Source organism: Aythya marila (genome assembly GCF_965140915.1).
Source record: "Aythya marila genome assembly, chromosome: 21".
Lineage (NCBI taxonomy): Eukaryota > Metazoa > Chordata > Aves > Anseriformes > Anatidae > Aythya > Aythya marila.
The window spans coordinates 1,531,797-1,559,082 of record NC_139062.1 but is presented as its reverse complement, the minus strand read 5'-3'; the positions used below and the strand labels follow the sequence as shown (position 1 = coordinate 1,559,082).

Genomic DNA, 27,286 nt, shown 5'->3' with positions numbered 1-27,286 from the left:
TGTGCAATGGCAGCGAACAGGAGATATAAGCTCTTAATTAAAAACAAAGAGAACCTCTATCCCCCAAGGTCTTTATTTCAACAACACTAGTTAGGGAGACCATATTTTTCATTTTCCCAATAAAAACAGCTACGAGCCGCAGCTCTTTGAAGACCCTCATCAAGGCCTCTAAGCTGCATGAAATTAAAAAAAGAGGAAACAGCTTCATTTTGTTTTGCAGCGTATAATCTTGAGTTACCGTTGGCGGCAGAAAAACAACAGCTGCTCCGACTACCTGCTCCATCTCAGCCAGGAGAGCTGCAATTAAGCACCTAAGTGCCTTCCTGCACACACGCCCGCTGATCGCCTCCCCGAGCTCCGCCGCTTGCTCCTTCTCCCCCACCCTAACCCTAATTACGACCCTGAGCCCCTGCTCTCCCCCAGCAGCTCGTGGGTGACTCCAGGTGAGATGCTGGCTGGGGGCAGGAGCCCTGAGGAGCCCCCGGGCTCTGCTGGCACAGGGGGAGCAAGGGAGGAGCGGGGGGCACTGAGGGGCTGCTGGAGGTGGGCGCAGGGCACGGCGTGAATGGCACAAGGTGAGCTGGGGAGGGAAGAGCTTGATTGCAGCCCGCAATTAGACACACGAGGTCAGGCCCTGCTGCCTCTCATTCATCAATCAGAGCATCACCTCCGGTCAGGGAGAGGCCATCAGAAACAGGCAGCAAAAAGGAACCGGCTCAGGAGAGCAGCCGAAGAACTTAAAAAGAGGGAAACGATGAAAATGCAGACGGAGTTGGTGCCTGCGGGAATTATTCCCCAGCCAAAATAACCTCCTAAGTCATTTCCACAGCAAGTTACCGTGAAAGCATCAAAACCCGTGCAGAAGCCAGAAAGCCCGTGTCATTGCCCTGCTGCTGCTCTGCCCGCATTCAGCTCGGAGCAGAAGCACATCAGGCAGCCGGTCACGCTGCATCCTCCAGCCTGACCAGCAGCCCAGAACCCGCTGCCTTAAATAACCGAGAGAGCAGAGGATTTCTCGCCGTTGGCCTGGAAACTATCGATGGTGCTTGGCCTGGTTCCTCGCCTGAGTCCTAGCAGGCTGAGTCCGGCCAGAAGCCGGAGCCTGCAGCCACGCCACGGCAGAAGGGAGGCAGCAGGCACGTGGTCCCCGCTCCAGGGTGGCCAAGGTTTGGGCACCAGACCCCTGGGGATAGCAGTGGGCCAGGCAAAACCACCTAGCACGTGCCCGGGGACACCTCCACGCACCCCCCCAGCATCCCTGCCCGCTGTGCGGTCCTGCCTCCAAGTCGCCAGGGCTCCACAACAGCCCAGGTTAGCGCCCGGTCCCTTATTCCACTTCTGAGAAACTTTATGGCTCCGCTATCCAGCCCTCGTGACCGTCACGGAGAGTTTGGGGAGAACTGGCTTGGTTTTAGAGGCATGACAGCTCCCCCAGCCCCCTGAAAGCACACACCACAGCGTGCCACGCAGGGATGTGCCCCAGATCAGCCCTGCCGAACTGCTGGCTTTGTCCTTCTCACCTCAGTGACAGAAGTAATAGGGCTGCAGCATTAATGCTCCCAAGACGCATGCTGCTCCTGATCCCCAGAAGTCTCATCCAGCCTGTAAAAATGCCTTTGGATAGAAAAATTCAATGGGGAGAGTGGCGTGACCGTTCCGTAGCAATGGCAGCCACAAATAGCCTTTTCCCAAGGGGGATCAGCGCGATTTTGCCATAATTCTACCCATGGTGCTGCTTAATAGCTTTTAAGAAAAATAATCTCCGATAAACGAGAGGGCTGACCCGGTGTGCTGGGAAACGTCCTTGGCTCGGCTCCTGCTGACACCTCAGCCCCTCGCAGAGCAGAGCAGAGCCTGGGGATGCTGCGCTGTGCCCCCAGCCCTGCCGGGGAGCCCCCGGGGTCAGGGCTGCAAAGCCACCCCCATCAGCTCCAAAACCCCACCGAGGGAGCACCAATAAAGCGCAGCTCTTCAGCAACCAAAAGCTACAGCTCCTGGAGACCTCCTGGCATTTTGAGTGGGACCGTGGAAAGGAGCAGAACATCCTGCTGCTGCTCGGAAATGCCCGTGCCAAGAAAGAAGATCCTGGAGGCTTACGCTAAAGGCACGGGGACTTATCTGCTCAGGTGTTACAGCCAGTATCACTAAGCAATAAATATTTCTGGGAGCAGGAGAGGAGCATTTCTGGCTCATTTAGCCACACGTGGGGGAAGGCACACAAGCACGCCCAACATCTGCTAATCCCGGGGAAAACAGCAGCCCCTGCTCCCTCGTCAGAGAAGGCTCAGCTTTTTTTTTTTTTCAGGTCCTCCACCCTTAAGGAAAACCGTGCTGTTGTGCAGCTGATGCCCGGCCTTAAGAAACCTCCTTAGGAAACCTCGCAGGACAAGCACCAGCCCCGGCTCTTGTGCCTCGCCGGTGTCCCTCGGTGTGGCACCGTGGGCCCCCGGCTGTGCCAGCGAGGGGACACAGACCCCAGGCTGGTGGGGACACGGTGGCCCTGCACTCGCTGCTGGGTGGGACACACATCGACCGTGCCTCTGCGGTAACAGGGGAAGAGATGGATTTTCCTGATTTTTCTCTTTCCATGGCACTGCCCGGCCCCGCCGCTGGGCACCGGCCCCAACGAGTCCTCCTGCAGGCGTGGTGGACAAAACGTGCGTTGCCTCCAGCTCAATAGAAGCTATTTTAGGTTTAGAGGAGAGATTTCAGTTGAAAGCTTGATAATCCTGCGGAATTGATGGGTTTCCCATCCAGTCCTCAGGACGGGAAGGGAGGAGAAGCCCATCCTTGCCAGTCCCTGGCCCCAAATGCCAGGCCAGGAGAGGGGAAGGGATGCAGCCCCCCCCCGGCACATCCCAGCCTGTGCTGGCTCTGCAGCTCTGTCCTGAGGCCTGTCAGCCCTTGCCTGCTCAGCCGTACCTCATTAACTGCACACAGACAAACAGATGGAGCTTGTGGGAGTGCCAGGCGGCACGGGTGGGGGCTGCGCTGAGGTCCCTGCCTTGCCCAACCCGTGCAGCCTGGCCAGAGCCCCCTACCATGGCTGTGAGACAGCTTTGGGAGCGATGCCTCCAAAGAGACCAAGCCCAAACTGATAAATATTCAGCCGTTCTGTGCTGCCTCGGGCTCCTCTTCTGCATGGCGAGATGTGGGGGTCACACAAACAGCCCCCTCTGCCTGTGGGCACCTCTCCGGGCAGGAGCCCAGCCACCTGGGGTGCCAGTGACACGGTGGGGCAGGGCCAGGACCAGGGGACACCGGCACACCACCTGCAGGTGCTCGCTCAGCGAACGCCCCCCACCCCAGCCCCTCCATCGCTGCCCCTGCAGGGCCGAGCCTGCGGCGGCTCCCGACGCCTTTGCGGGCGGATCAAAGCAGCAGCTCCCCCCCGGCCGCCCAGGGTTTTCTTTTAAACGCATTTTATCTTTAATTAATTCCTTTGAAGCCTTTCGCACGCGCTATCTCGTCGCATCCAGCGCCCCCTCTCCCGTCCCCTCTGTTTGAAGGCAGGGTCACCTCCTGGCAGGGAGGCGCCCGTCTCCGCGCCATCATTTATCCACGCTGCGCTCCCAGCAGCGTGCAGGGAGGGGGTGCTGGGGGCAGCCGCCAGCTCAGCACTGCTGCCGGTGCTCTGGATGCCCACGCAGCCCCACGCCACCCCACAGCCCCGGCCATGCCCCAGGGGGTGCCCACTGGCACCAACACCAGCTCGGTTAGGAGCACGCCGCGTGCAGCGCACGGTGCCAAATTCACGGCGCACCGGCCATCAAACAGCCATTAAGAGCAGCAGACGGCACATAAAGCCTCCTGCCTTATAAAGCACTTAAAGGTTTAATTAAAGATGGCTTTATTCTAATAATACCGAAAGGAAGGCCTCAGACAACTCCGCGAGCGCAATTCATGCTTAAACTTTGACAGCCCCTGATTCACGCTTTTCCTTTTCTTTTTTTGGCTGAGCCAGTAGGAAGAGCAGATCCTCGCTCCTGCGGAGGCCAGCAGCCCGCAGACAGCACCGCGCTGCCGCGGCGACAAAAGCTCTGTTACAACCTTTGCCTCCCGCAGCACGATGGAATTTTAATTATTTCGCTCCTTACATGCTCCATCGTAAAATGAATATGACAGCCCCCGAAAAAGGAAGCACATTTTTGAAAACCATAAGCATAAACTACGCATGGGTGAACATATTGAGTCCCCATCTGACTGCCATCAGCACTCTTGCCAGGCGCTGAGCAGACATAGGTGGCACAGGGATAAACACACCTGATTTTCAGTTTACTTGCTACAAAAAAAAGCAAAAAAAATCTTGCACGATAACACCCACCACAAACAGAGCCGCGCTTTACCTCCTTTTTTTCTTTTTTGGACATCAGCAGCAATCACTTGTCTATCTTTTCTCCTCCTAAGCAGGATTTTCGCTATTCCACTGAAATTTTTAGGCTTGTTTTTCTGCCGGTGAGTCACATAAAGATTGTTTCTTATTATTTTTTTCTCTCTTCTTAACCAAGAAGGAGTGGGGCGAGAGGAAAACCTGAGCAGGATTGCTGTAATTGCTTGCCTAACCAAATGCCACTACGTTTGCTGAAGTGTGGGAAGCGGTGCTGTGATGGGAGCCGAGCGTGCAGGTCCCCACCAGGCCCCCACAAGGCCCCCCCCAGGTCCCCACCAGGTCCCCACCAGGTCCCCTGCCCTCGCCGGCCCTGCCAGCAGGGCACAGGGCCTCCTGGCCACGCACAGGGTGGATGGAAGGCACAGCGATGGCTGTGCCCATGTGAGCGATGGCTTCTCCTACCATCTAAAATCATTTCTGGAGAGAATTAACATTCCCTTCCCAGTCACTTTGTTGACTCACATCCCCATCCTCAGCCGTCATCCCACACCAAGGGAAGGAGAAAGCTTTTGTCCCCCAAAGCTTGGCGGCTCCCTGTGGGTGCGCGCAGGGAGGGCAGCAGGGGGAAAAGCAGTGCTTCCACCAGTGCCACGGCAGCTGATCCGCTCCGACTGCATACAAGACCACACAGGACAGCAGCGAGGGTGCTGCTGGTGGGCTGGAAGCTGGTGGGAGCCCCTCTGAAGGTGCTGGCCCCGGGGAGGCTGAAGCCCCACAGCCTCTGAGCGCGGTGCCTCCGCACCTTGCCTTCCCGTACCGCCGGTGGTGCCACTGCTCTGGGCTGCAGGATGGCGATTTGTGATGTTCACTGAGGCACATCAAGAGTACAAACAAGTTACCTAATCCTAATTTGTAGCCATATGTTTTTCCAGGCAGAGAACAAACACTTCCAGCCGCTAGAGCTTATGTAATGGAGAGGAGCAGGGCTCGCACGACGCATGGGCTTCCACGTGCGCGCCGCCAGCAACGTGGCCAGTGCTTCGGGGTGCTGCTGGCCACTTCCCTGCCACGGTGAAGGGCCAGGTGGGACCCTGGTTCTGCCGACATGCTGCTCTCAACCTCCTGCAGCTCCCTCCTGCCATTTCGTGCTCAAAGGGAAGCATGGAGCAGCGGGATCCTGGCAGGAGCCACCACCCTGCAGCCAGGCTGGCCATGGGGTGGTAGCTGGCAGCAGTACAGGCTTTAAGAGGTTAAATGCCTTTTTCCTTGGTGTCCTCCCTTCCCCAGCAGCAGTCCTGGTGGAGCTTTTGGTCGTCTTCTCACATGCAGCCGCAGCACAAGAGTTTCTTCCTCATCCTGAGCCTTGGTGCCTGGTGATGGAGTCTTCCCCCCGAGGAGCTCACCAGGGCTGCTCGCTCTGACGAAGCAGCTTCCTCGCTGGGATTTGATGTACAGCAAGAAAGGGCTCTGCGCTCACCTCCAAGACCTCACTGGGTGCTTAGCACGGATAATGGCAACAAAAGCAAATTCGGAGCTCAGGCACTTTTCAATTTAGGGCGGATAGGCTGAGATAAGAAGGTCCCTTAGCCCGGGAAAGGAGTTTATTGTATCCACCACCCAGGGGAAAGATCATTAACAAAAGCTCTGATCCTGGAAAAGCCCCGATGGGAGCTCAGAGCAGCAGTGGGAGCCCCCAGGGAGCTCCCCACTCACTGGGGCCGTGGCTGGAGGCTGCGATCGGGGCCGGGCGATGCCACAGCACGGGGCTGTGAGGCTCAGCATCCTGCCAGGGACCTCAGGCTGCCGGCGGTTTGTGCTGGGAATTATCGATGTTCCACAGCTAATTCATCCAGCTGATTCTATCTCTACTTATTTATTCATTTATTAGCAAAAAGATGCGTGTGGGTTGGGCGATTTTTCACCACCACAAATAACTTCAGGTTAGGAACAACATTCTGGTTGGTTTTCCCCTTTCTCCCAAGCAGGGCGTGCTAGATAAATTCATCAGGATTACGATTAGATCGTAAAATTCCTTTTCGTTTTGACTAGAAAATCACCGTGGGCTAAAAGCGGTCAATGCACAGTGAATATATTCTGTAAACTGTACAACAGTATCCCACAGTTTAATACTGGTAATAACAAATATAATTTGAAATAAATGGGAACCTGCTTCCTCATCCATGTCCATGCAGCAAATAGTGCTGGTGGAACGCATTACAGTAACTGAGTGCTGCACTAAATTTGATTACGGAAGATGGTTTGTGGATGTGTACTGATAATAGGAAGAATACAGCAAGCTGCTAGAAAATGTCTCAGATAAAAGTGATGAATCAGAGCTTCCATTTGTTTCCCGAGCGCTCATTTGGAATCACTCATCTCGGAGTCGGGCAGCGTTTCTGCAGTGGCAGCCCGTGCCACGACACCCCCGTGCCAGGATCCCCTGGCTCTGGATCTACCATCCCCTGTGAGACTTTGTCATGCACCAGGGCTCGGTCGTGCTGCTCAGCACTGCATCCAGACCCCAGTACTGCCTCCGCTACCCAGGGCTGTTTCAGGATGGATCCAGAGCAGAGTGCAGCACCCAAGCCGTGATGCACCCCAAGCCTCTGGCACATGCAGAAGAGCCAGGACAGATGGACAAACCACCCCAAATGGCCACAAAAACCACCCCAATCAGCCAGAGAACACTGTTGATCCCTCTCCGGGGTCAGGCATCCCCCGGCACCATGGCACAGCATGGCACACCCCTCCCCATGGAACAGCGGGCACTCTGCTCGGTCCCCAGACAGTACCTGAGGTGTCTCCCAGGCCACGGGGCGGGCGGGCGTCCTTGCCACCGCTGCTGTGGCCGGCGGCTGGCTCAGCGGTGCTGGGGCGGCCGGGGCTGCCTCGGGGCACCTCGCCACCGGGCGTGGGAGCCGGGCTGCTGGGGGGCGGCGCGGCGGCAGCGGTGGTGGCAGCAGCGGTGGTGGCAGCGGTGGTGGTGGTAGTGGCGGCGGTGGTGGTGGCGGCGGTGGTGGTGGTGAAGGCGCCGGGCAGCGTGCTGCTCTCCAGGGAGTCCTCCTCGCCCGTGGGGCCCCAAACGATGACCTCGGGCAGCGCCGTGGGCCGCCCGTCCCGGGGGGCGAAGCCGCGGCCCCGCAGCTGCCTCCTGGCGCGGGGAAGGGGAACGGGGGGTGGCCGGCGGGAGCGGGGGGCGCAGGGCCAGGGGGGGACGGGGCGCCGTGGCTCCTCGGTGCCGCCCATGCCCCACAGCGCGCCGCGGGGCAGTCTGTGCCGGTGCGCCGGCCGCGGCGAGAGCCGGACCCCGACGGGCTCACAGCTGGCGAGGTCCATGGCGAGGTGGAACATGGCTATCAACATCCAAGCATGGCTTCCTAGCGGGCAACCTGACCTGCGGACAGACAGTGGAGTGTGTTAGAGAGAGGAAGAGCACGGCGGGCACAACAGATGGCTTTCCGCAACCCCCTTCCCAAGGTGGGGAGCGAAACCCTGCAGCCCAGCCACGTCCAACCTGGTGACACCCCCCAGCCCCATCAGCACTGCGAGGGGACGCTGCCACCTCCTCGTGCTCCAGGCAGCGCTCTCCCAACAGCAATGCAGGATGCCCCAGTCACCCGCTCCCCTTCTCACTGCCAAAGGGGGACGGCACAGATCCCAAGAGCTATGTGAAAGGCACGGCTGCAGCAGGGAGAGCAGCCATGGATGGACGTCCTTCCATCCCTGACGCTGAGCAGCCATCGAGCTGGCCTAGGGGACATTTCCATCCCTCATTTCAGGGGTTTGAGGTGCGCAAAAGGCTCAGGTGAGGTGGGAGGAGGTGGAGGACATGTGTGTGCACCGCAGCCTGCATTTGATTGCACAGAGCTCAGGAACCCACTGGCACGAGCAGCAGCCGCGCCGCGCCGGCACCGAGCGCCGGATGCGATCTCGCCTCGTGCGAGCCCACGGCAGGCGGCGGCGGCGCTAACCAGTCAATGAGTTAGTGAGGGAGAGCGCACGAACGCTCGCTTCTGCGTGTGTAACCCACTTCTTATTAATCAGGTCGCCGTGACTCAAAAGGAGCAGCGATTCCCCGGGCGCGGGGAGGGCTGGGTGTGCGCCTGCCGCGCGGGATGCGCCCGCGCTGCTCCTTCCCCTGGCGAAGCCCCCGGCGCGGCAGGGAACGACAGGCAGCCCGCTTCGCTGCGCTCCTCGTGGATAAACGGAATCGCTGGAAATCGCACTGAACTGTCAGCAGGTTAATTATTTTAAATTTTGCTTTGATGTAAAGTGCCACCATTATTTCATGTCAAACCTCTCTTTCCTTCTCGGTTATATCTTACCGTGAGAAGCGCTGCTCTAGCTCGTGCCTTCCCCTGTGATGCTATTTCACGTGAAGCGCAGTGTTTCACGGAAGGAAAACACCTGAGATATGCAGGGCTTTTTGCTTTTTCAGAAAATAAAATAAACTAATAGGCCAAAGCCCAAAAATCTTTACTCTGTTTTATTCGGCTTTTGCACAAGAAAGACTTTTGTCGAACTCAGCAGGAGTTAATGAGAGCTTTATATGGCTAAATAGACTAATCCTCCACAGCACTGTACCCCGTAAAGTCATTGGTAGCACTACAAAATGTGCATCTGGTTGACAGAAGAATTGTATACTCCCTCCGTGCGTGAGCAAATGAAGCCAATGGAGATGACCTGGATACTCTGAGGCGCAGTCTTTTTCTGCTCAAAGCATTTTTCTTTTTTCTTCCTAATTGGCTATTTTTTCAGAGCATAACAGCATTTATTTTGGGGAGGAAAAAGGCGATGCACGGAGAGAGCGCAGAAGGAGAAAGGGAAGAGCCAGCAACAAACAACATAAACCAAAATAGTTCAGGCTGGGGGAGGAAAAATTTCAAGATGTTAAAAAAAAAAAGGCACACAAAATACATTGTTGGTGCGTTTTTTTAGAGGCCAGCTGGGCCGGGTGCAGCGCCCCACCCAGGCAGCACCATCCCCCCAGGCACGGCTGCGCTGGGGGCACCGAGATCTCTTTGCTCCTGCTGAAACTGCCTCTGCCTTGGGTTCTGCGTGGGGGTTCTCACCCTGAGCTAGCTTCGTGGCCCTGTCCCCGGTGAGATTTTGGGAGCCGAGCCACACGCTAACCCACGGGGCAGAAGTAATCGGATTTGGGCACAAAGAACGTCCCCACGTGCTGCGCGCCGGCAGCTCCGCGGGCAAAGCCGGTGAGCAGCCAGGAGGTCGGGCTTCCTGAGAGAGCATCACACGTGGGATCACCTTAGCAATATTCACAGCCCTGCTGCCACCCCAGCCAGGCTCAATTTCAGCCTCCGCCTAGCTCCTGAAGCGAAATTTCTCCTTGTGAGGAAGGAGGGGTGCCAGGCACCTCCCCAGCACCAGGCGCACCCCGAGCAGCGCGCCCACAGCACCCATGCGCGCACATGCGCACACCAAAACCTCTCCGCTGCCGGGCTGCTCCTCCAGGAGAAAGCAGTGCAAATGATGCACTTTTATTAATAGCCACTGAATGAGGAGAAGGAAAATGAAACCAGCCCAAACTCGGTTGTCGCTGAATCCCAGCTGTTGTCTTTTAGCTTCTCAAAGACAAAATACCGGTCCTCAGTACTTGGGATTGGCAGCTCCCAGAGGAAAGCAGATTTTTCCCCTCATCCCATTTCCTCCTGCTTGCTCATGACATTCTCAAGTCGCAGCAGCGGTGGCACAGCCCCAGCACTCCGCGGCACCACGGCTGGCTCTGGCCAGCCCTCAGCTCGTGGGGCTTGGCTCCAGCGCGGGCTGTGCCCGAGCACCCCAGGGCTGCTCCCTGCAGCGTGGGGAGGACGCGGGGAAGATGCAGCACACGGCCTCTGCCTCTGAGAGGGTCACGCAGAAACCCCACACCCAAGCACGATGCCACCAGGTGATGCCCAAAGGCAGGGGTGTCCCTCGCTCCTGGCATCGCTCCCCAGGCTTGGTCTGGCCCCCAAGCCTCTGGTGATGGCAGGGACATCCAGGGCTCCTTTGGGGCAGCATGAGGCTGTCCCCAGCAGCACCCCAAGGGTGGTGGGGTCACCTGCCTGCCGCAGCCCTTGGGGCGATGCCAGCCATGGCCTCGGCTGCCTGCCGGCTGGCACGGCCCCAGGCATGGCTCCTGGGGGGGGGCTGCCAAGCCGGTCAGCTCGCAGCAATCGTGTGTGGCACGCGATCTTCTGAGGGCTTTGCAACGACGGAGGAGAGAAAGTGTCCTTCAGCACAAACAGCAGCGAGTGGGAGTCGGCGTCGTCCAGGCAACGCAGCGCGGTGCGCGCAGAGCGGCGCTGGGGATGCGGCAGCGAGTGGTCCCATGGCTCCAGTGGGAGCAGCCCCCGTCCCCCAACCAGGCTGGGGCCTGCAGCTCGCTCCCCCCATATCCCCCAGCCTCAACCCAGCCTCCTGCCAGCGCTGAAAGTGACAGAAGTGTCCCACAGGGCAGCCTGGGGACACATCCACCTCAGAGTCCTGCCTGGCCCCGGTAACGGGGTGTCCAAAGCCTGGGTGATCCTGCAGGAGCCCGATGCTCCCAGGATGCTGCCCCCAGGGACCCCCTGTGCTCACCCACCCCAAGCCGGGTGTAAGCCCCTGCTCAGCTCTCAGGAGCCGCGAGCAGAAAGTTGCTGCTGGTCGCTGGCGGCTGAGAGCAACTCGCTGCTGGCGCAGCTATTCCGAGGCACGGCCCTCGGAGGACTTACGATCTTTGCTGATGCATCAAATGGCACAAATCCTCCTCCGACTGCACGCCCTGCATCTCGCCAGGCGGAAAGCAGAGGGCAGAGGAACAATAACTGCTCGCAGCACCCGCAGGAACTGACTGCTATGTGTGCTGACGGCTGCGGCACCACGACCTGCACAGGGGCCGGCGGGGTCCCTTACACCGCTCACCGCATCCTCGGGAGCCCGGGGCTTTGACTATCCACAACCCCCTCCCTCACTCTCTACGATTTTCCTCATTGCAAAGAAAGTAGGGAAAAGCGTGGGCGATTTTCTCCTTTCCCTTCTTGGAGGTGAATGAGAGCGTTATCCTGAAACGTCCTTCAAACTCCAGGGAAAGTTCAACAAAACTTGGCAAGGCAGTTCGGCAAAGAAAAGAGCAGCGGAGAGATTTGAAACCACAGAATCCCTTCTTTGCCTCCTCGCCCGGGAGCCTTTGTTCCCCTGCACCACAAATCCGCTCCCGTGGCTTAATGGATGGTGAGCAGGCCGTATTTTCACGCAGTAAGAGAAACTCCTACAAATATTTACACGCGCTTAACGGCGAGTACAGGAGCGGCTGACTGAATTCAATGAAACCGCTCCGATAATTACAGTGATTGCACGCGGGGCCTGCGGGGACCATTGACCACCACCGCAGCACCCAGCCGAGCTCTGCCCCCGCAGACCCGCTGGGGGCCCCGCAGCTTCAGGAAGAGAAGGGGAGAAGGAGGCAGGCGTTCCCGTGCTTTGTAATTAGTTGTGAAATTACTGGTGTCGGTACGTCGGAGGCAAAACTTGGGTTAAACACTCCAACGATTACATGCCTGTTATGCGGATTTTAATTAGGTTTCCTTGCAGCTCGGCAGCACAGGAGGTGTGGTGGGGGGGTCCTGGGGGAGGTGGGCTCCATGGGCACATGGGAAAGCACGGGGGCTTTCTGAGCCCTCATCCCCAGGGCATTGATGGCACTGGGACGAGCAGAAGGAGGCGAGGCGCCGGTTTCTCCTGAGCATCGTGCCCAGCAGACGACCACCCACAAGCTTGGAGGGGCAAGGGGGTGCGAGCCCCTCTGGGACACGCAGGATTTCATCCCGGCACGCTCCTCTCCATGCAGCATCCCCGTTTCCAGAGGGCGATTCTCCCCCACAGCCCCCAAATCAGCCCTACACCACCCCCGCAGCCCAGAGGACAGGTTCTCCAGAGCAAGTGAAATGGGACTGTTAGCCAGAGCTTAATTTCCTGGCAGAAAGAAAAACACACAAATATTTAGTCATTTGTTTTCCTTCCCTTTTCCCCTGCTCTTTTAGAAAGGGACAACTCAGACGCCAACAACAAACACTGAGATTAAATCCCTCAGCTGGGGGCACAGCAACGAGGGGGAGAAACCAGCAGGTTCTGCACTTTGAGCTGAGCTCAGGACAGCCTCACTCCCACATTGCAGACCCCAGCCCCATGCACTGCAGCCCAGGCATCACCCAGAGCATCCAGACGAGCCTCACCCCTCTGCTTTTGGACCTGGGGCTGGTGCCAGGTTTGGGGACGTTTTGGGGCACCTGGGCTCCTGCCCCCACCAGGGAAGTTTGTTCCTTCCCAGCTGGCTGTCTCCCAGCCCAGCCTGGCAGAAGAGCCCAAATCCCGTGCTTGTGGGGATTTTCTCTCTTTCACCTCCAATGACTTTGCTGAGCACCTTGGGAGCAGAGTTTGGCTCCGTTTTCAAGGTGATGGCGCTACCGGCGCGCAAGGTGCTGAGAGCATTCCTTACAGCCCCACTGCCTGCCCTGCGTGATGCTTTCTCCCCAGCACGAAAATCCCTTTGTAAATCCTCTCAGATGCAGCCATTTGCTTTGAAGGGCAGGGGAGCTGGCACTTCAGAGGCAGATTAATTCGAGGGGGCACGGGGCTCTGATCTCGCTGCGCCCTCGTGCTGGGAACGTTGTGCTGGGGACGCTGGGGGGCCTCCTCCTGGGGCTCTTCCCATCAGCTCCTGCCCGTGGGGCACGCCAAGGCTGTCCCCAGCCCCTTCTGAAGCTTCATTTACAGCCAGAAGTGCTGAGCATTTTGTGAATCGAGCACACGCAAGAGAAGTGCTTTGCTCATTCGTATTCCCAGAGTGTGGACGAACCTCAAGCCCAGCATCTCTCTGTCCTGCCATTGCCACCTCTGCTCCCAGGCCTCCCTCACAAACACCTGAAATAGGGGGCTGGCAGACCCGGTCCCAAACTCCCCTCGAGCCCCTTCCCAGCTGTGAAAGCCAAACTGCTGCTGCTCAGAGACCCGCAGGGACACCTCTCCCCAGGGACTGCCGGCGTGCAGAGGCTGAGGCTCTCAGAACACCTTTACATGTGCCCAGCCCATATGGGTGCCGAGCATTAATTACTTTGATGTCTCCAAAGCAGTACAGAGCAGGGAGGGGTGAGGTGCTGCTTTCTGGATGACGAAGCTGTACGCAGCAGCACAGCAGTCTGCAAACACGATTTGGAGTTTGGACAGAAATGTGTGTGAAAAACAAGGCACATAAAGGAAGATGAGAGCAGGCAGGATAACCAGAGTAACCCCTCCTTTCTGTGCCCTCTGTGCACGTTATTTTGTATTTCTATCTGCAGAGACAGCCTGGCAAGAGCACCCCAAGGGCAGAGAGGGCTGCAACAGCACGAGGCCCAGCGATGTGATGGGGTGCACTGCCTCAGGCCTGGGGGACGGGGTGCCCGGGCACCCCTATAGCTCGGTGCCACCTTGACCTTGCCATTTCTCATTCCTGCTGGCTGTGGGGTGTCAGCACTGCCCCTGGTGACAGCCGGGTCTTTCCCAAGAAGCTGCCATTGGGGCACAGGGCGGGGGCTGCGGTTGTGCTGTCCCAAAGCCCCTGAAGCCCAGCGCTGCGGGGAGGCTGCTTCAGAAATCAGCCGCTGCCAGCTCCTGATGCCAATCATGGTGTGGGAGGGGAAGGCAGGGAGAGCCAGCACGGCTGGTGAACAGGAGGAGGAACACGATGGGAAGGGAAAACATCTCGTACTGCTCCAAGGCGAAATGTTTTTAGGCTGTATCCATTCCCTTGCCCTTTCTCTTCAGGTGCCACCTGACATCCTTGGGTCCTGCAGGAAGGGCACAGCCACACGGGGACAAAACCCCTCTGCGGGTCTGCAGCTCCCGGGCATGCTGGGGACATCCAGGTCCCACTGACCCTCCGGGGACAGGGACACCTGCACCGCTGGTCCCGCGGGTGGGAGGTGGGTTAATCCAGCAGCTGCAAACCCAGGCTACGTGCTGCACGCCTGGAAATCCCTGAATTTGGTCATCTGTCAAAGCAATTAACTAGGATCAGGGCCACAGAGTGGCTTTGACAAATTGCAAAATACAAATTGTCAGCAGCTTGCAAGCCATTTGCAAATAACCCATTTCACTGAAGCCTCAAAAGACTCACTCAAGTGTGAATCTATAGGGCAGCAAGGCAGAGGTGCTGATTTGCATCCCTTTCATAAGGTACTTGTTTTCTCTCCAAAAACGGCCCCTTTCTCCCATGACTGTGGAGACACTTCACAGGCAGCCGTAAATGCAGAATAGGCTGATTTTTAATGCAGAATTATACAAATGGAACCATTCTTCCATTTCATGCCTCATGTTAGGTAATGTATTGGTGTTGCACAGGGAATCAAGGTTATGTCCTTGTTTTGATGATTTACGAACTGAGCATTTTACATCTCCAAACAGCAAGCACTACAGAGACAAAAATATTCCCACGACCGCCGGGAGGACGAGCAGGAGATGTGACAGGGTGATGCTGGCTCGTCCCAGGCAAGGTGCAGCACCCTCGCGGCACGGACCCCGGCGCCTGGCTCCAGGAGGAGTCTTTGCCAGCACAGCTCTGCGTCCCGCACGGGTGTACAGGTCCCCACACATTACAGGAATGTTTAGAAGTCCCTGGTTTTACGTGGAAACAATGCTGCTTTATCTCGGAGGGGGACATCCCTGGTTCTGTGCGCGATGCTCCCTGCAGCGCGCCGACTGTCCTTTGTCGGGGAGCTACGGCTCCAAGCCATTGCCATGGAAATAGAGGAGTGCCATTGCACTCCGGGGCTGAACAGCCCCTCGGATGGGCTAGGGGGAGGAAAGCAGCAAATTCCCATGCGTGGGCAGATGGCAAGACACGTGTGGGCTCAGCACCATCAGGGCTCCACTGAGTGCCTGCACCCAGCACCGCCGGGAGCAGCTCCCTGCCCCGCTGTGCTCCTGGGCAAAGCCTGGATATCGCTGTGAACCCAGCCCTGCCCAGCCTGGCCGAGCTGGGAACGCGTTGTCTGGAGCCCCAAATCCCTCCAAGTTAATTACAAATTTAGGAAAACATAGCTGCCAAGGTCTTTAAAGCTGGGCCTGGGAATTAAGGCACGGGAGCTGACATCCAGTAGCACCTAGGTAAATTAAACGTGCCACATCACTACCTATTCATATTACAGAACTGAGCTTCAGGATTACATACTAATAAAAGTGGCATTTAAAACAATTCCTAAGTTCCTTCCCTCTCCCCTCTCCCCACAAGTAATTAAACTGACAACACTTCGTGCGGTGGAAGAGAGGGGATTTATTACAGAAGAAAATTAGCAGGGGGTGAAGCACACCGAATTCCCACCGCCAGGCTCTCGCAGCCAGGCAGACAGCACGTGCCTGCTGGAAACGGGGCAGGACTGGAGAAGGAGCAGCCCTGGTTCTTGGGTGTGCGTGCCCCCAAGGAGCGATGTGTGTGCAGGGCAAAGGCTGCATGCCCCCGGCGGTGCCAAGACACCCAGGGGAGCCCCAGGCACCCAACCATGCAGAGGAACAGCAGCATGCCCCAAACCCAGGCCTGTGTGGGTTTCAACCCCCATTTTCAAACATTTTGACGCATGCCAACAGGATGCAGGGTGCCCCGCACCCAGCACCGGGGGGCAGGAGCGCAGCCGGCAAGGGGAGCCCCCAGCAGGGCTGGCACGGGGGTAGCAAACACCACCAAAGATCCCCGGCAGAGCCTGACTGGCTCTGACAAGGACACAGCAGCTGTTATAGGCTGTTCTACCCGGCCGTGTGGGATTATTTCAGATAGGATTTGAAAAGCACTGGGGGCGGGCGGGGGAGAAGCCCGGGAAGCCAGCATGTGCCTTCAGGCAGAGAAACGTCTTCAGCAAGTTTCCGTGTAAAACCTGAGCTCCGCTATTCACCTGCTGCTGCTCTGACAAGCATCCTGCCAGCTGACAGAAAACAACCGACACACAGGCTGCTGGCCCTGGCGAGAGGCAGAGGCCACGGCTTCAGCTGGCAAACACCACGAGGCCAGGAGAGGGGCTCCCCCGGAGCCCCCCAAGGAGCTGCTCTGCTCCAAGCAGCTCGGAGCATCGGTGCTGAGGTCACGGGCACTGAGACCTAACCCCAGCAGGACCTGGCACTGCCCCGTGTGTGCTGCTACAGCAGCGAGGAGCAGGCTTGCGTGAAGCCAGGAGAAGCAGAGCCTGGAGGCGAGCTGCGCACGACCTCGCCTGCTTCAGCATCCCTTGGTACCCGCTCCGCAGGTGTGGATGCAGCAGCAGCTCAGGTACCAGGGAGCGTCCAGCCCAGCAGATAAAGCACAGGGAAAGGTCCCTGGCTGCTGCCGGCCCTTGGAAGGTGCACGTACAGCAACGAGGGAACAAACTGGCACAGGCAGCGCCCGGGATCTGCAACCCGCAAACTCTGCCAGCGCCTCTGCCAACGCTGCCTCGAACACTGCGCGCATTTAGCGCGGCGGGGCCGGACAGTAGGGCATTTCATCAAACTGTCTGCAGTAACACTCGCCGTCTGTCCCGCCTGGACAAAGGGGTGCTGTGAGAGCTGCCTTTCAAGCTAAAACCTGCACCTGTCTCCCATTTATTTCACTCTCCCCCCAGGATTTTGCACCAGCGCTGGCTATCAGGCAGAGGCAAGAGCTCCAGCTCAGACACAACCTGCTGGAAAGTTTCTCCCAATGCCACCTCCAAATCCACCCAAAATCCTGTAGAAGAGTCACAGGCTCAAGCCTGATTCTTCAGGAAAAATACAAATCCATAAAACCAAGGAAATTAGCTCTTCTTTATTGTGCCTTCCCATCTAACACGGCTTGTACTCCCATGTCCAGATCCAGCCTTGGGTAACCCAAGGGCAGGACTTCTCCCCTTAGCCCCAGCTTGCTGCTGGGGTGCCCAGCACTGGGCTGGCCCACGTGGCCCCACGTCACCGCTCCTCAGTTACAAAATGGTGCTGCCAAAAGGAAGGGACGGCGACACGTGTACGAGAGCAGTAAACCCGGCGGCTTAGAGATTATCCCTAATGCTGTGAAGAATAAATAAGGACAGCAGAGTTCAGCTGCGGGCCCGGTCCCACCGGACCAGACCCCGGCACGGGGAGGAGGGCGAGAGCCCAGAGCCCCCCATGCCCCAGTGCCATGCTCCTCCAGCCCCCGGAGCTGCCAGGACGGGTCCATCAGCTTCACATGGGAATGTGCATTTTCCCCCCAGCCATAGATGAAGAACGAGGTCATTCCCTGTTTCATTCACGAGTTTTCTTCCTTTTCCACACGTTTCTCCCCTGCAGAATCGATCCACGAACAAAGCAGTTTATCCAGGGAGCGATCAGGCCTTTTAGTCCAACAAAATAAAGGCATCGGCGTGGAAAATCCGGACGTAAACCCTGAGCCCTGCGGGGGAGGCAGGAGCTGGGGTTTCCCCGGTGGCAGGAGGTGGCTCTGGGCTGACCCCACAAACTCTGCAGCAATCCCCGACCCACGGGGCTGGGGCAGCAGTGCTGGGAGGATTCCCTCTCCTCCAGCCCACTCCCATAGAGGTGCAGGGATTTCAGGAGACGGCGATGCCTTCAACCTATCCCATGCCCTCCGTAACCCCAGATCCTGCTATGAATTACTTCTTATGGCACTTTTTACTAGCACTTTCTGCCCCATCAACAGCCACAGCCCCTGGTCCCGATGTGCTCTTCCTGACCCCACAGCTCGGGACATCTCCGTGCAGCCCCCAGAGCAGCGAGCGGCTGCTTTTGGGGCCGGGCAGGGGCCAACACCAGGCTGCAGGGAACCCCGGCTCCCCCGCTAAATAACCGAGCACTTATCTTGTTTTCTAAATTAATGTGCTCAGGCGTGTCATTACAGCGTATGCAGGAAACACTTTGATCTAAAAAAAAATAAGATAAGTTAGCTCAGTATGCATTAAGTAGCGGCTTAACGAGTTTTAAAACAAAATAATTAAAATGGGTTCATTATACTGTTGTAACACAATACGACTTCACAGGAATGGCGCATCCGAGTTCACAGCTCTGCCCGCAGAGATATCCCAAATAAAGGCAAACATTATCACTGGGAAAAATACCCAAGGAACGGATATCTGCCAGCGGGATTTGTCGGGAAGATCTCCCTGGGTGTCCCACTTCCCCCAGGAAGCCTGAACTGGGCTGCACGGCCAATGCAGTGCTCTATTTAATGGGGTTACTCCCGATTTACACCGCTGTATCCAAGAGCCAACCCTGGCTTTCTTCATGGGAACTCCCAGGTGGCCCCGCGAGCCCACGGATGCTCAGTCTATCACGAAAGCCCAGCGGTTGTATGAGCAAATGAACAAAGGGAAAGTGTAAAGAATTCTGAAAGATCCAATAACTGCTACAGCAATGGAGAAGATGAGAGAAATCAAACCGCTAAAAGCAGACAGACAGATAGCTTTTACGGAGCAAGAAATACAATAAAAAATGGAAGAAGCAAAGCACGCTTTGAAAGTATCAAACGTCAATACACAGGCTGGGAGAAAGCAAGAGCAGGATCCCCGTGCTCAGCCCCACCGGGGCTGTCCTGCTCCGGGCACGGGGGCTGGTGCTGCGGGAGCAGGCTCGTGGCTGGACCTGCTCAGTGGAGAAAAGAGAACGGGCTGAAAAGACGGAGAAAAAGCAAAACCAAAATAGAAAGCAAGGAAATAGAAATAGAAAGCGAGAATGAAATCCAGGGCAAAGACTCTTGATCCTTTCATACAGAGGTTTAAATCTCCTTTTAGCACCAAACAATTGCTTTTTCCACGGAGGAGAGCAGTGCTCCCTGCCACGGCCACCTCGGTGCGCACACAGCACCTGGCGGAGCAGCAGCAGGAGCAGCAGCAGCAGGAGCAGGAGCGCAATCCTGCAGGATAAAGGTGAACATGAGTCACCAGCGGCACTTCTCCAGCGAGCGCCGAGGAAACACTGCGGTGTTTGTGGGCACACACCCTCCGGAGGCTAATTGCCAGTGAGTCAGATATCACTGTGCTTTGCATCTCATTAAAAAAAAAATAAAAAAAAAATCCCTTTTGCAAGAGAGATTAAACTTTCCAAAGCATTATCTCCAGAGGAGATGAAGATCCCAGCCAGGCAGATCAGCAATGACAAGGAGACTTTTCTCACCCCTTGCTGCTGTCTGTAACCCTCTGCGATGCACTCCATCTCCTGTGGCATCTCGGCTTTCTGCAGAAGAGCAGAAAGGTGGCCCCTGCCCGTGCCCACCCCAGGTCACCCAGAAACCCCCTGTTTGCTGCATACGGTACTGCTGATGTCCTTGTGCGAGCAGGATAGAAACTCCAGCAGAAACACTTCTCTTCATTAAAAAAAAAAAAAAAAAAGAGAAAAAAGATGAAACTCATCCCTCAGCATCAACACTCAGAAGAGCAACCTCGGCCAAAAGTTATTCACACCTGAAGACAGAGAGGATTAATTAGCAGCGTGCAGCGACAGCCTGAGCTGGTGCCAGCACATCCGTGTGCCAGCAGCCCTGTGTGCAGGGCTGGGACCACCAAGGGACCACGTCCCCCCCGGGGGGCTGCAAGGTCCCATCCTGCACAAGGCATCCTGGGCACAGCGCCCGCAAGGAACCGCCTGCAAGAAGCGGCTCCATCCTCTGCCATCAAAATGAGCAGCACTTACTTTGCCAGTGAACATGTCACTTTGACACAGCGAGTTCTGCATATTTCGCTTGAGAGGATGCGAAAGGAGTAGAGAGCCTCTTACAGAACCAGGAAACAAGATGATGAATAACGTCCCTGCTCTTCCCAGAGAAAACTTAATAAGGAAGCGTACGGAAGGCAACTACTTGTGGGGAACGAGTTTATTCTTCTTGGAAGCTCTTTTGAAAATCACGCACGCCAACGTCTGGGATTGTAATGCTCTCTTTGTTTAATGCAAAGCCACTCCAGGCTCGGCTGGAGCTCGAGACGCGCCGAGCTGCTCCTCCGAGGCCCCTCTGCAGGGGAAGGAGCAGAGCCTGGCGAGGGTCAAGGCACAAGTGGGAACACGGCCATGTGCTGCTGGTCCCCAGCATCAATCACCGACGTTTCATTGGGTACTTAAGTGGATGTCCTAATCCACGGCAATTAACTAACGCTTCATTACTGCAGACGGAGCAAAGAGATGCTACCGCAGCCCCAGGAGCGCGGCTGGGGTCACGCACAGGACCACAGCAATTAGGGAAACACACCCCAGGGGGACACAATGCGAGCTGTGGGCTCGGCTGTGGGGCCAGCACTGGGGCCAGCCCAGCCCCGGGGGACCCCACACTTCCCCCCCAGCCTGGCTGCTTCCATGATCCAAGCAAAACTCGCTCCAGTGCCAACATAAATCTGCACTGCTTGCTCTCAAGTGCCCTGAGTGTCGTCTTGCGAGCGACAATCCATCAGCTCTCCCCCACCGCCCAACAATAGCTTTATGTACAGCTCGGAAGCCACCATTATGCTATTCACATTCCCTATTTATGGAGCTGTAAAGCACTGCTGAGCATTTATCATGGAGATCTCCGCCCGAACATCCTGGGGTGTTGCAGAAAGGGACGCACAGTCAGCCTGACTGCTGAAAGACTGTACCCAAACTGCAAACCCACACTCCTGCCTGAACCAAGTGCAGGCACCAGCAGGGGCTCTGCTGCTCTGGGCCACGTCCCGAGGCAGCCTCTCACCTCCACCACCCGGGGACCCGTGCCAACAGGCTCCTTCCCCGTGCTCCCACGTCAGGGCACACGCACTCTGCCTGCTCTGGTTGTTCCCTCTCAAAGGTCCCCGCCTGTGTTTCTCCTGCAGGTCACACTCCCTTTGCAGAACCGTGTTACCGCTCCCTGACTACATGTTGTTCTCGAAGCAGCTTTTACTCAGCCTTTATTTGGAGCGATAAACTCGGAGCTCCGTGGGATTTGCAACGCTGCCGCCCCCGTTCAGCAGAAGGAAGGCTCCCCGCGCCCCACGTGCTGCCACCCGCGGCAGCAGCGCCTTGTCCCCTGCCACCCCAGCCTGGAGCTAGGGGCAGGTCCACGGCAGGGGCTCTGCTCCCTTCGCTGCCAGCCCTTTGCTTTGTTAGGAAAGGGCAAATTGTTCTCATTACCCGCTCCAGCCAGGGTCCCCCTGACACAGCTCCAAGGAATGACCCCGACTCCCCAGGGCTCAGTGAACGGCCGAGTGCTGCTGGAGTCACCGTGAGGACCCACGCTGGCAGTGCCGCTTGCCAGGATGCCCCAGCAGCTACGGGAGCACAAATACAGCTCTGGGGCCGTGGCACCGTCTGTGGGAAACCAGAGATGCGAGCAAGACCTTTGGAGGGAACTCAAGCACGAGGCATTGCATGCTGTGCCTCCCCCCATACGTTATTTCCCAGTCACGTTGAGACATTTCCCACATCAGAGCTGGAAGCAGCGACTCCTGTGAGCGACGAGCTTCATTTCATGTTTCCTCGCTGCAGTCCATGTACCTTCTCCCCCGCAGCTAGCGAAGGCGGAGGGCGCAGGGCCGTGCTCCTCGGGGCCAGGCGGTGCCTGGAGGGTGCTTATTTCCATGCAACTGCGCATCCATCTCCAGCCAAGCCAGATTTCTTCTCCTTTTATTGCTGTTGCTTGGTACCAGAAAGGCTGAATCACTCAGCAGCGCTGAGGAAGCGCCGGAGAAGTGCCGCATCCTCCTGCGCTCGGGGTTAGTGCCGGAGGCCTCCACCTCCCCCTGCGCTCCGACAGCCGCTCCAAACAGCCCCATCCGCGGGATGAAGCTCCAAAAATGAAGACGTGCAGGGGGCGAGGGTCTCCAGCAGTGGTGGCTGGAGGGGAGTTGCTGGTAGAACACGGCCACGGGGCTGGGACACACAGGCAGGACGTGGTGACGGTCACTGCCCCAGCACCGGAGCAGGGTGCCAAAGCCCCACTCGCCATGAACCTCCCCGGGAGGCTCCTGTGCCCTCACCCAAGCCCCAGCGCTTGCCTCCCCCCAGCAGACTCCAGGCAGAGATGTCCCAGCTCCACGCTGAGAGGAGGCTTCGGTACGGCCTCGACGGGAGGCTGAGGCTGGGGAAGGAAATCGGTGAAGTAGCAGCGGTTCAGTGCCAGGAAAAACCTCATTTCACGAGGAATCCTCCCAAAACCAAATTAATGTCGAAGGATAAAGGTAGGTAAACCTCCCGCAGTTAAGTTCAGGCCACAGAGGCTCAGTTTAAATCTCCCAGCAGTTCTGATTTAATCAACGCGTTTCGAAGAGAAATTAGATGAAGTACGTCTCCACCACGGGAAATTAGGTGAGCTAGCCGAGTCTGGAGGCGCAGGTCCCGGTAAGAAGAGCCACAGGAAACGTTCCCATCCGCCCTAATTCCACTGTGCGAGAGGCAGTTCAGGTCTGGAGCTGTGTGGTATTCCAGGGAAGGATTCATCCCCATGGAGAGCAGGCATCGGGGTGGGGGCCGAGCAGCAGCACCCAGAGGAGACCCCCGGGTGGGTGCCGGGCCACAAAGCCCCCTCCCAGCATCACCGCCCAGCTTGGGGAAGAAGGGATGTGAAAGCACCAAGGAGATGGGGTCTGCCCTGGGTCACTCCCCATCCTCCCCTGATGCTGCCCAATGCGCTTGGCAGCTCGGAGCTCCCCCGACAGAAGTTTCTGGTCCCAAACTCGAACCACATCGGGCCCGAGGCTCCCCCATTGCGGAGCAACAGCCGGCAATGCGGCACAGCTCCCGCACCCCCAGCTCAGCGTATCGATGCCTTCCTCTGTCCTCCCAGCGCTGCCCCTATCAGCTCTATTCAGAGGCTCAAGCATGCACACATTTTCATAGCGCATCGCAGACCTGTCCGAGGTCACACAGTTTATTCACACCCTACAGAGCTGTGGCACAGCGGCTCCCGCTGCTTGCTGCCGCCCTGCACGCCAGCATCAATACAAATAACCCGTGCTGGGAGGCCTCTCGGATCAGCACGAGAGGAAGCAAGGTAAGCACAAGGTTATCAGGCCACCTGGCGAGCCGGCCCGCACCTCGCTCCACTTTCTGTTTACGCCTTGAAGAGGAGAAGGGCTCCGCTCCTCGCTGCCAGCAGATGACGGTTACATAAAGCGCGCCCCGAGCCGCGGCGCTCAGATGCCGCGAGCAGATGGGCAGCCAGTTCACACATCCCATGGACCCGTATGACAAACGAAGGCATGATCGGCGCTGACGCGGGCGCTGCCTCCCGGGAGGCTGCTGGGGACCGGGGGCAGCAGCGATGCCCCCGCCGACCCCCCCGGGGCTGTCACTGTGCCCTCGGAGGGCAGCAGTGCCCCGAGAGCCGCTCGTGCGCCGAGGCTGCTCGGCGTGGGCACGGCTCCTTTTCCTCCTCGGTGAAATTGCTGCCGGCTCGGAGGTACGAACCGCGGCGTAAAAGCGCAGTTTATTCGAGCATTATGGTGGCCGTTAAGTGTCATAGCCGGCGACACTAGATGAATTCCTGTGGCAATCAATTCGCCCGGGAACAGCCAGCTCAGCCCCTGCGTGGATGCGGGATGAGTAAGGGCTCCTCAGCGGAGGCCATTAACTCCCACTGCTTACTGCTCTCATTACTCCCCAGACTGCAAGCCTTGCATCTTTGACGAGCGGCTGAATCTACATTTGACAGCATGAACTTGATGAGCGAAATTCATGGGAAATATTTGCCTTGGCAGGAGCTATAGGGCCCATAAAGTTTCCTCGGTGCACACGCGCAGGAACGTATGCTTTTAATGAGCCGCTTTGTACAATCAAACAAACTGCAAGCAGGATTTTTACCCTCACTGCAAATCACTGCGGAGCTAAATGCCGTAAGAATCGGGGCATAATGTTTAAAACAGGATATTGGTGGCTACAGGAGGAGAGTCACCGGGCAGAGCTAGAAGACAGCACAGCACAGGGAGCCGTCACTCCGGCACACGCGCAGACGTATGCGCTGACACAGGCACACGCGCACACACGGCTGCAGGTGCACGCTCGGTGCCGGCAGCCCCAGACACAGCCCCGACCCCACAGCCCCACGGGGAACTCGCAGCAGCTTCGAGGGGCAGCGCTGCAAAACCACCCAGCTCCTCACAGCTCTCCCACCCAACCGGTGGAGCTGAAAGTTCCCCTATGAGGTTTGTAGGTGCTGCTTTCCTCAGCTTAGGGTAGCTCAGCTTGTTTGTAGGGTCATGAAATCACCACGGCCCCGGGGCAAAAGGAAGCAGGCTTGGAAGGAGCCCTGGGGCAGGAGCACAGGCACCACCTCCCCACGCATCCAGCAACTGGAGGCAGAGACTGCACGGGGTGAAACGGGCACCGGAAAGGTCTGCTGCTTCTCTTGGAGCTATTTTTCTGGTAGTCTTCAAGAAAATGAGAGGAAATGACATGGGAAATGTCAGAAATAAAGCCAGAAGCAATTAGAGTTAGAGGGAAGCGAGAGCAGCAGGCAAGGTTAGCAGGAAAGTTATCTCTTATTAAAAATGAAACGCAGAGGGACTGCAAGCTGATGAGGTGGTACAGAGGACAGGCTGGCAGAGAGGATCCAGGGTATGCAGCGAAGAAATTCGTGAGGCAATTCGAGGAGAGAAGCGACCGGAAGGCTCCCATTTTCCTTGCTAAACTCCTCACAAAATAAAAAAGCAGAGGGCGTCCTCTGTTTCTAAGATTACAGCCTTCTGCTGGCTCCAGCCTCGGGAAGCAGCCCTCCAGCTCCGCCGGTCTTTTCATCTTTCACCAAATACATCCAAACTGGGAGGCACCCTGAAAAATGTTTCAGGTGCTTCGCCCAGGAGTAATTCCTAAGGTCACGGCACCACTGCAGGCTCCACGGAGGCTCCGTCCTTCCCCCGGCACAGCACAGCCTTGCCAGGCAGACGTCTCCGGTGGCAGTGCAGAGCTGCTGGCTCGCCCGGGCCATCAGAGCACGGCCAGAGGGACAAGGCCAGGGCCACGGGCAGCTCGCTCGGCTTGCTGTGCCCACCTGGAACGTGCCGCATGGTTGTCAGTCCCCGGGTCTGTGTGCGACTGCCCTGACACATCAGAGATAAACCCGAAAGCCACCGAAGACAAAACCCGAGGGCCTCCTGCAGTTCTTCAGCATGGAAGAAAATCTCAGCTCAAGTTTCACCTTCCTTAATCCGACGCTCGAGCCAAGCCACAAAGCCTCCAGTGACTCCGGCGGGCTGCGGAGAAGCGCCCTTCACATCACCCATGTCCCGATGGCCGCTCTGCAGCACTCAGGGCACCCTGCCCCGCCGGGAGCAGGACTCGTGCCAGTGTCTGCCACGAGCACCTCGGAGCGGGGAGCAGAGCAGCGAGAGGTGGAGAGGGCTGATGGGCTCCCCTAGTTGCTGCTCGGGGTAGGGCTGCCGCCGGTGCTCGCATCCATCCGTCCGCTCATCCCGCAGCCGTGCAGCCCTCTGCGTCCCGCTCCCCGGGGAGCGGCCGTGCGGCCCGATTCTCGTTTTCCTTGTGGTGGGGCCGCTCGCCATGGGACCCCCCTCTGCAGCACGACCCTCTGCACATCCAGAAAGCACAACGCCGTGTGTGAGCCGCTCTCGAGCTCCACAGACGCAGGAGAGGGTCATGGCAGACGGTGCTGTCTGACCCGTGCCCCACATCAAGCGCCTAATTGTTCAAAATAGGACTTTAAAAATACAGAATTGGGTTGGGGAGAGAGGAACGTGGTGCACATCGCACAGCAGCATAGTTTTCCGTATCATCTTACTCGTTTGGCACACCACCGCCTTAAACATATCCTACTGAAACCGGTCAAAATAAACAAAAATAGGCATTCCTGCAGCTTTAAGGGCAGACACGCAGAGAGCGGGCAGGGGCCGGGTAACTAGTGTTCTCCAAACACAATACCCCGAAAATAACAAGATTTCAGCTCAGATGACTTCGCAGCGGTAATGAAAATGTGTTACATAACACTTTGCCTCTGTCTCCTCTGCTTTGCAATTCTCGATTAATCTACAAAACACATCCAGCTGTCTGTCTGCGTGCGCACTCTACATGCCCGGGGCGCCCTGCCCGCCCCTCCCGGCCCCTTCCCCCAAAACGCACCTGCCCGGCCGGCCGGGGGACCCGGCCCGAGAGCTGCCTTTCCCCGGGAGCGTGCAGCGAACAACAGGCGAAGAAAACCCGATCGCGCATCCCAGCCGCCGGGGCGGCCGCGCGGGGCTCGGGGAGGCGGCGGGCGCCTCTCCACCTCTCCCGGGATGAAGGCGCTCGGCTCGCGGCGCTCCCGGCTGCAAGTCGCCGGGCTGCATCGCTCCGTGCCCGCTCCGCCACCCTCCGGAGCAACTTCAGCCTCCAACTCCTCCAGCCCCGCTCCCGCTCCGCTCCGCACCCGCTCGGTGCAGCCCCGCGGGCGGCTCCCCCCGGCCCCCAACCGCGGCCCCCCGGCCCCCTACCTGCTTCCCGGGAGCCGGCGTATCCACATGGTCACGTCTCCCGGCCCGGCCCGGCCCGGCGGGGCTCACCGCCTCAGCTCTCCATCCGTGCGCGCCGCCCCGCGCCCGCGGCGGCGCTCAGCGGCGGGGCAGGCGGCGCCCAGCGGCTGGGGCATGCCCGGGGGCCGCCCCAAGGCCGCGCAGCCCCCGGCGGAGGGGAGGGAGGGCGGCGCTCGGTGCCCGTGCCCCCAAGCCCCCGGGGCGCTCAGCACCGGCGGGGCAGCAGCGCGCCCGCGGAGGCTGCGCGCCCCATGGGCGGCGGGGGAGGCGCGGGGCTCCGGCGGGCGCGGTGCGGTGCGGCTCGGCTTGGCACGGCTCGGAGATGCTCGGCACGGCTCGGAACAGCACAGCACGGCTCGGCACGGCTCCGCGCGCCCGCGTGTGTGCGCGCGCGCCCGCGGGGCGGGGGCGAGGGGGGGGCCGCGGCTTTGGGAAGTTGCGCGGGGAGGAGGCGGGGGCGGAGCGCGGCCCCTGCGCGCCGCGGAGCCGCCGGTGCGGGCTGTGCCCGGGGACGGAGCCGCCGCCGCCGCCCGCGGACGGG

The 27,286-nt window shown here is 58.3% G+C and overlaps 1 protein-coding gene across 1 annotated transcript in view; it reads right to left on the bottom strand.

The window, feature by feature from the left end:
- The window catches only part of AJAP1 (adherens junctions associated protein 1), a 41,992-nt gene extending 14,910 nt beyond the window's left edge, over window positions 1–27,082 (bottom strand). The window contains exons 1-2 of the mRNA XM_082777208.1: window positions 26,707–27,082; window positions 7,123–7,724 (exon numbers count right to left, since the gene is read on the bottom strand). Of these exons, the coding sequence (XP_082633334.1) occupies window positions 7,123–7,724; window positions 26,707–26,735 (631 nt within the window). The 5' untranslated portion in view covers window positions 26,736–27,082. The remainder of the gene's footprint in view (window positions 1–7,122; window positions 7,725–26,706) is intronic.
- Window positions 27,083–27,286: the final 204 nt, after the last annotated feature.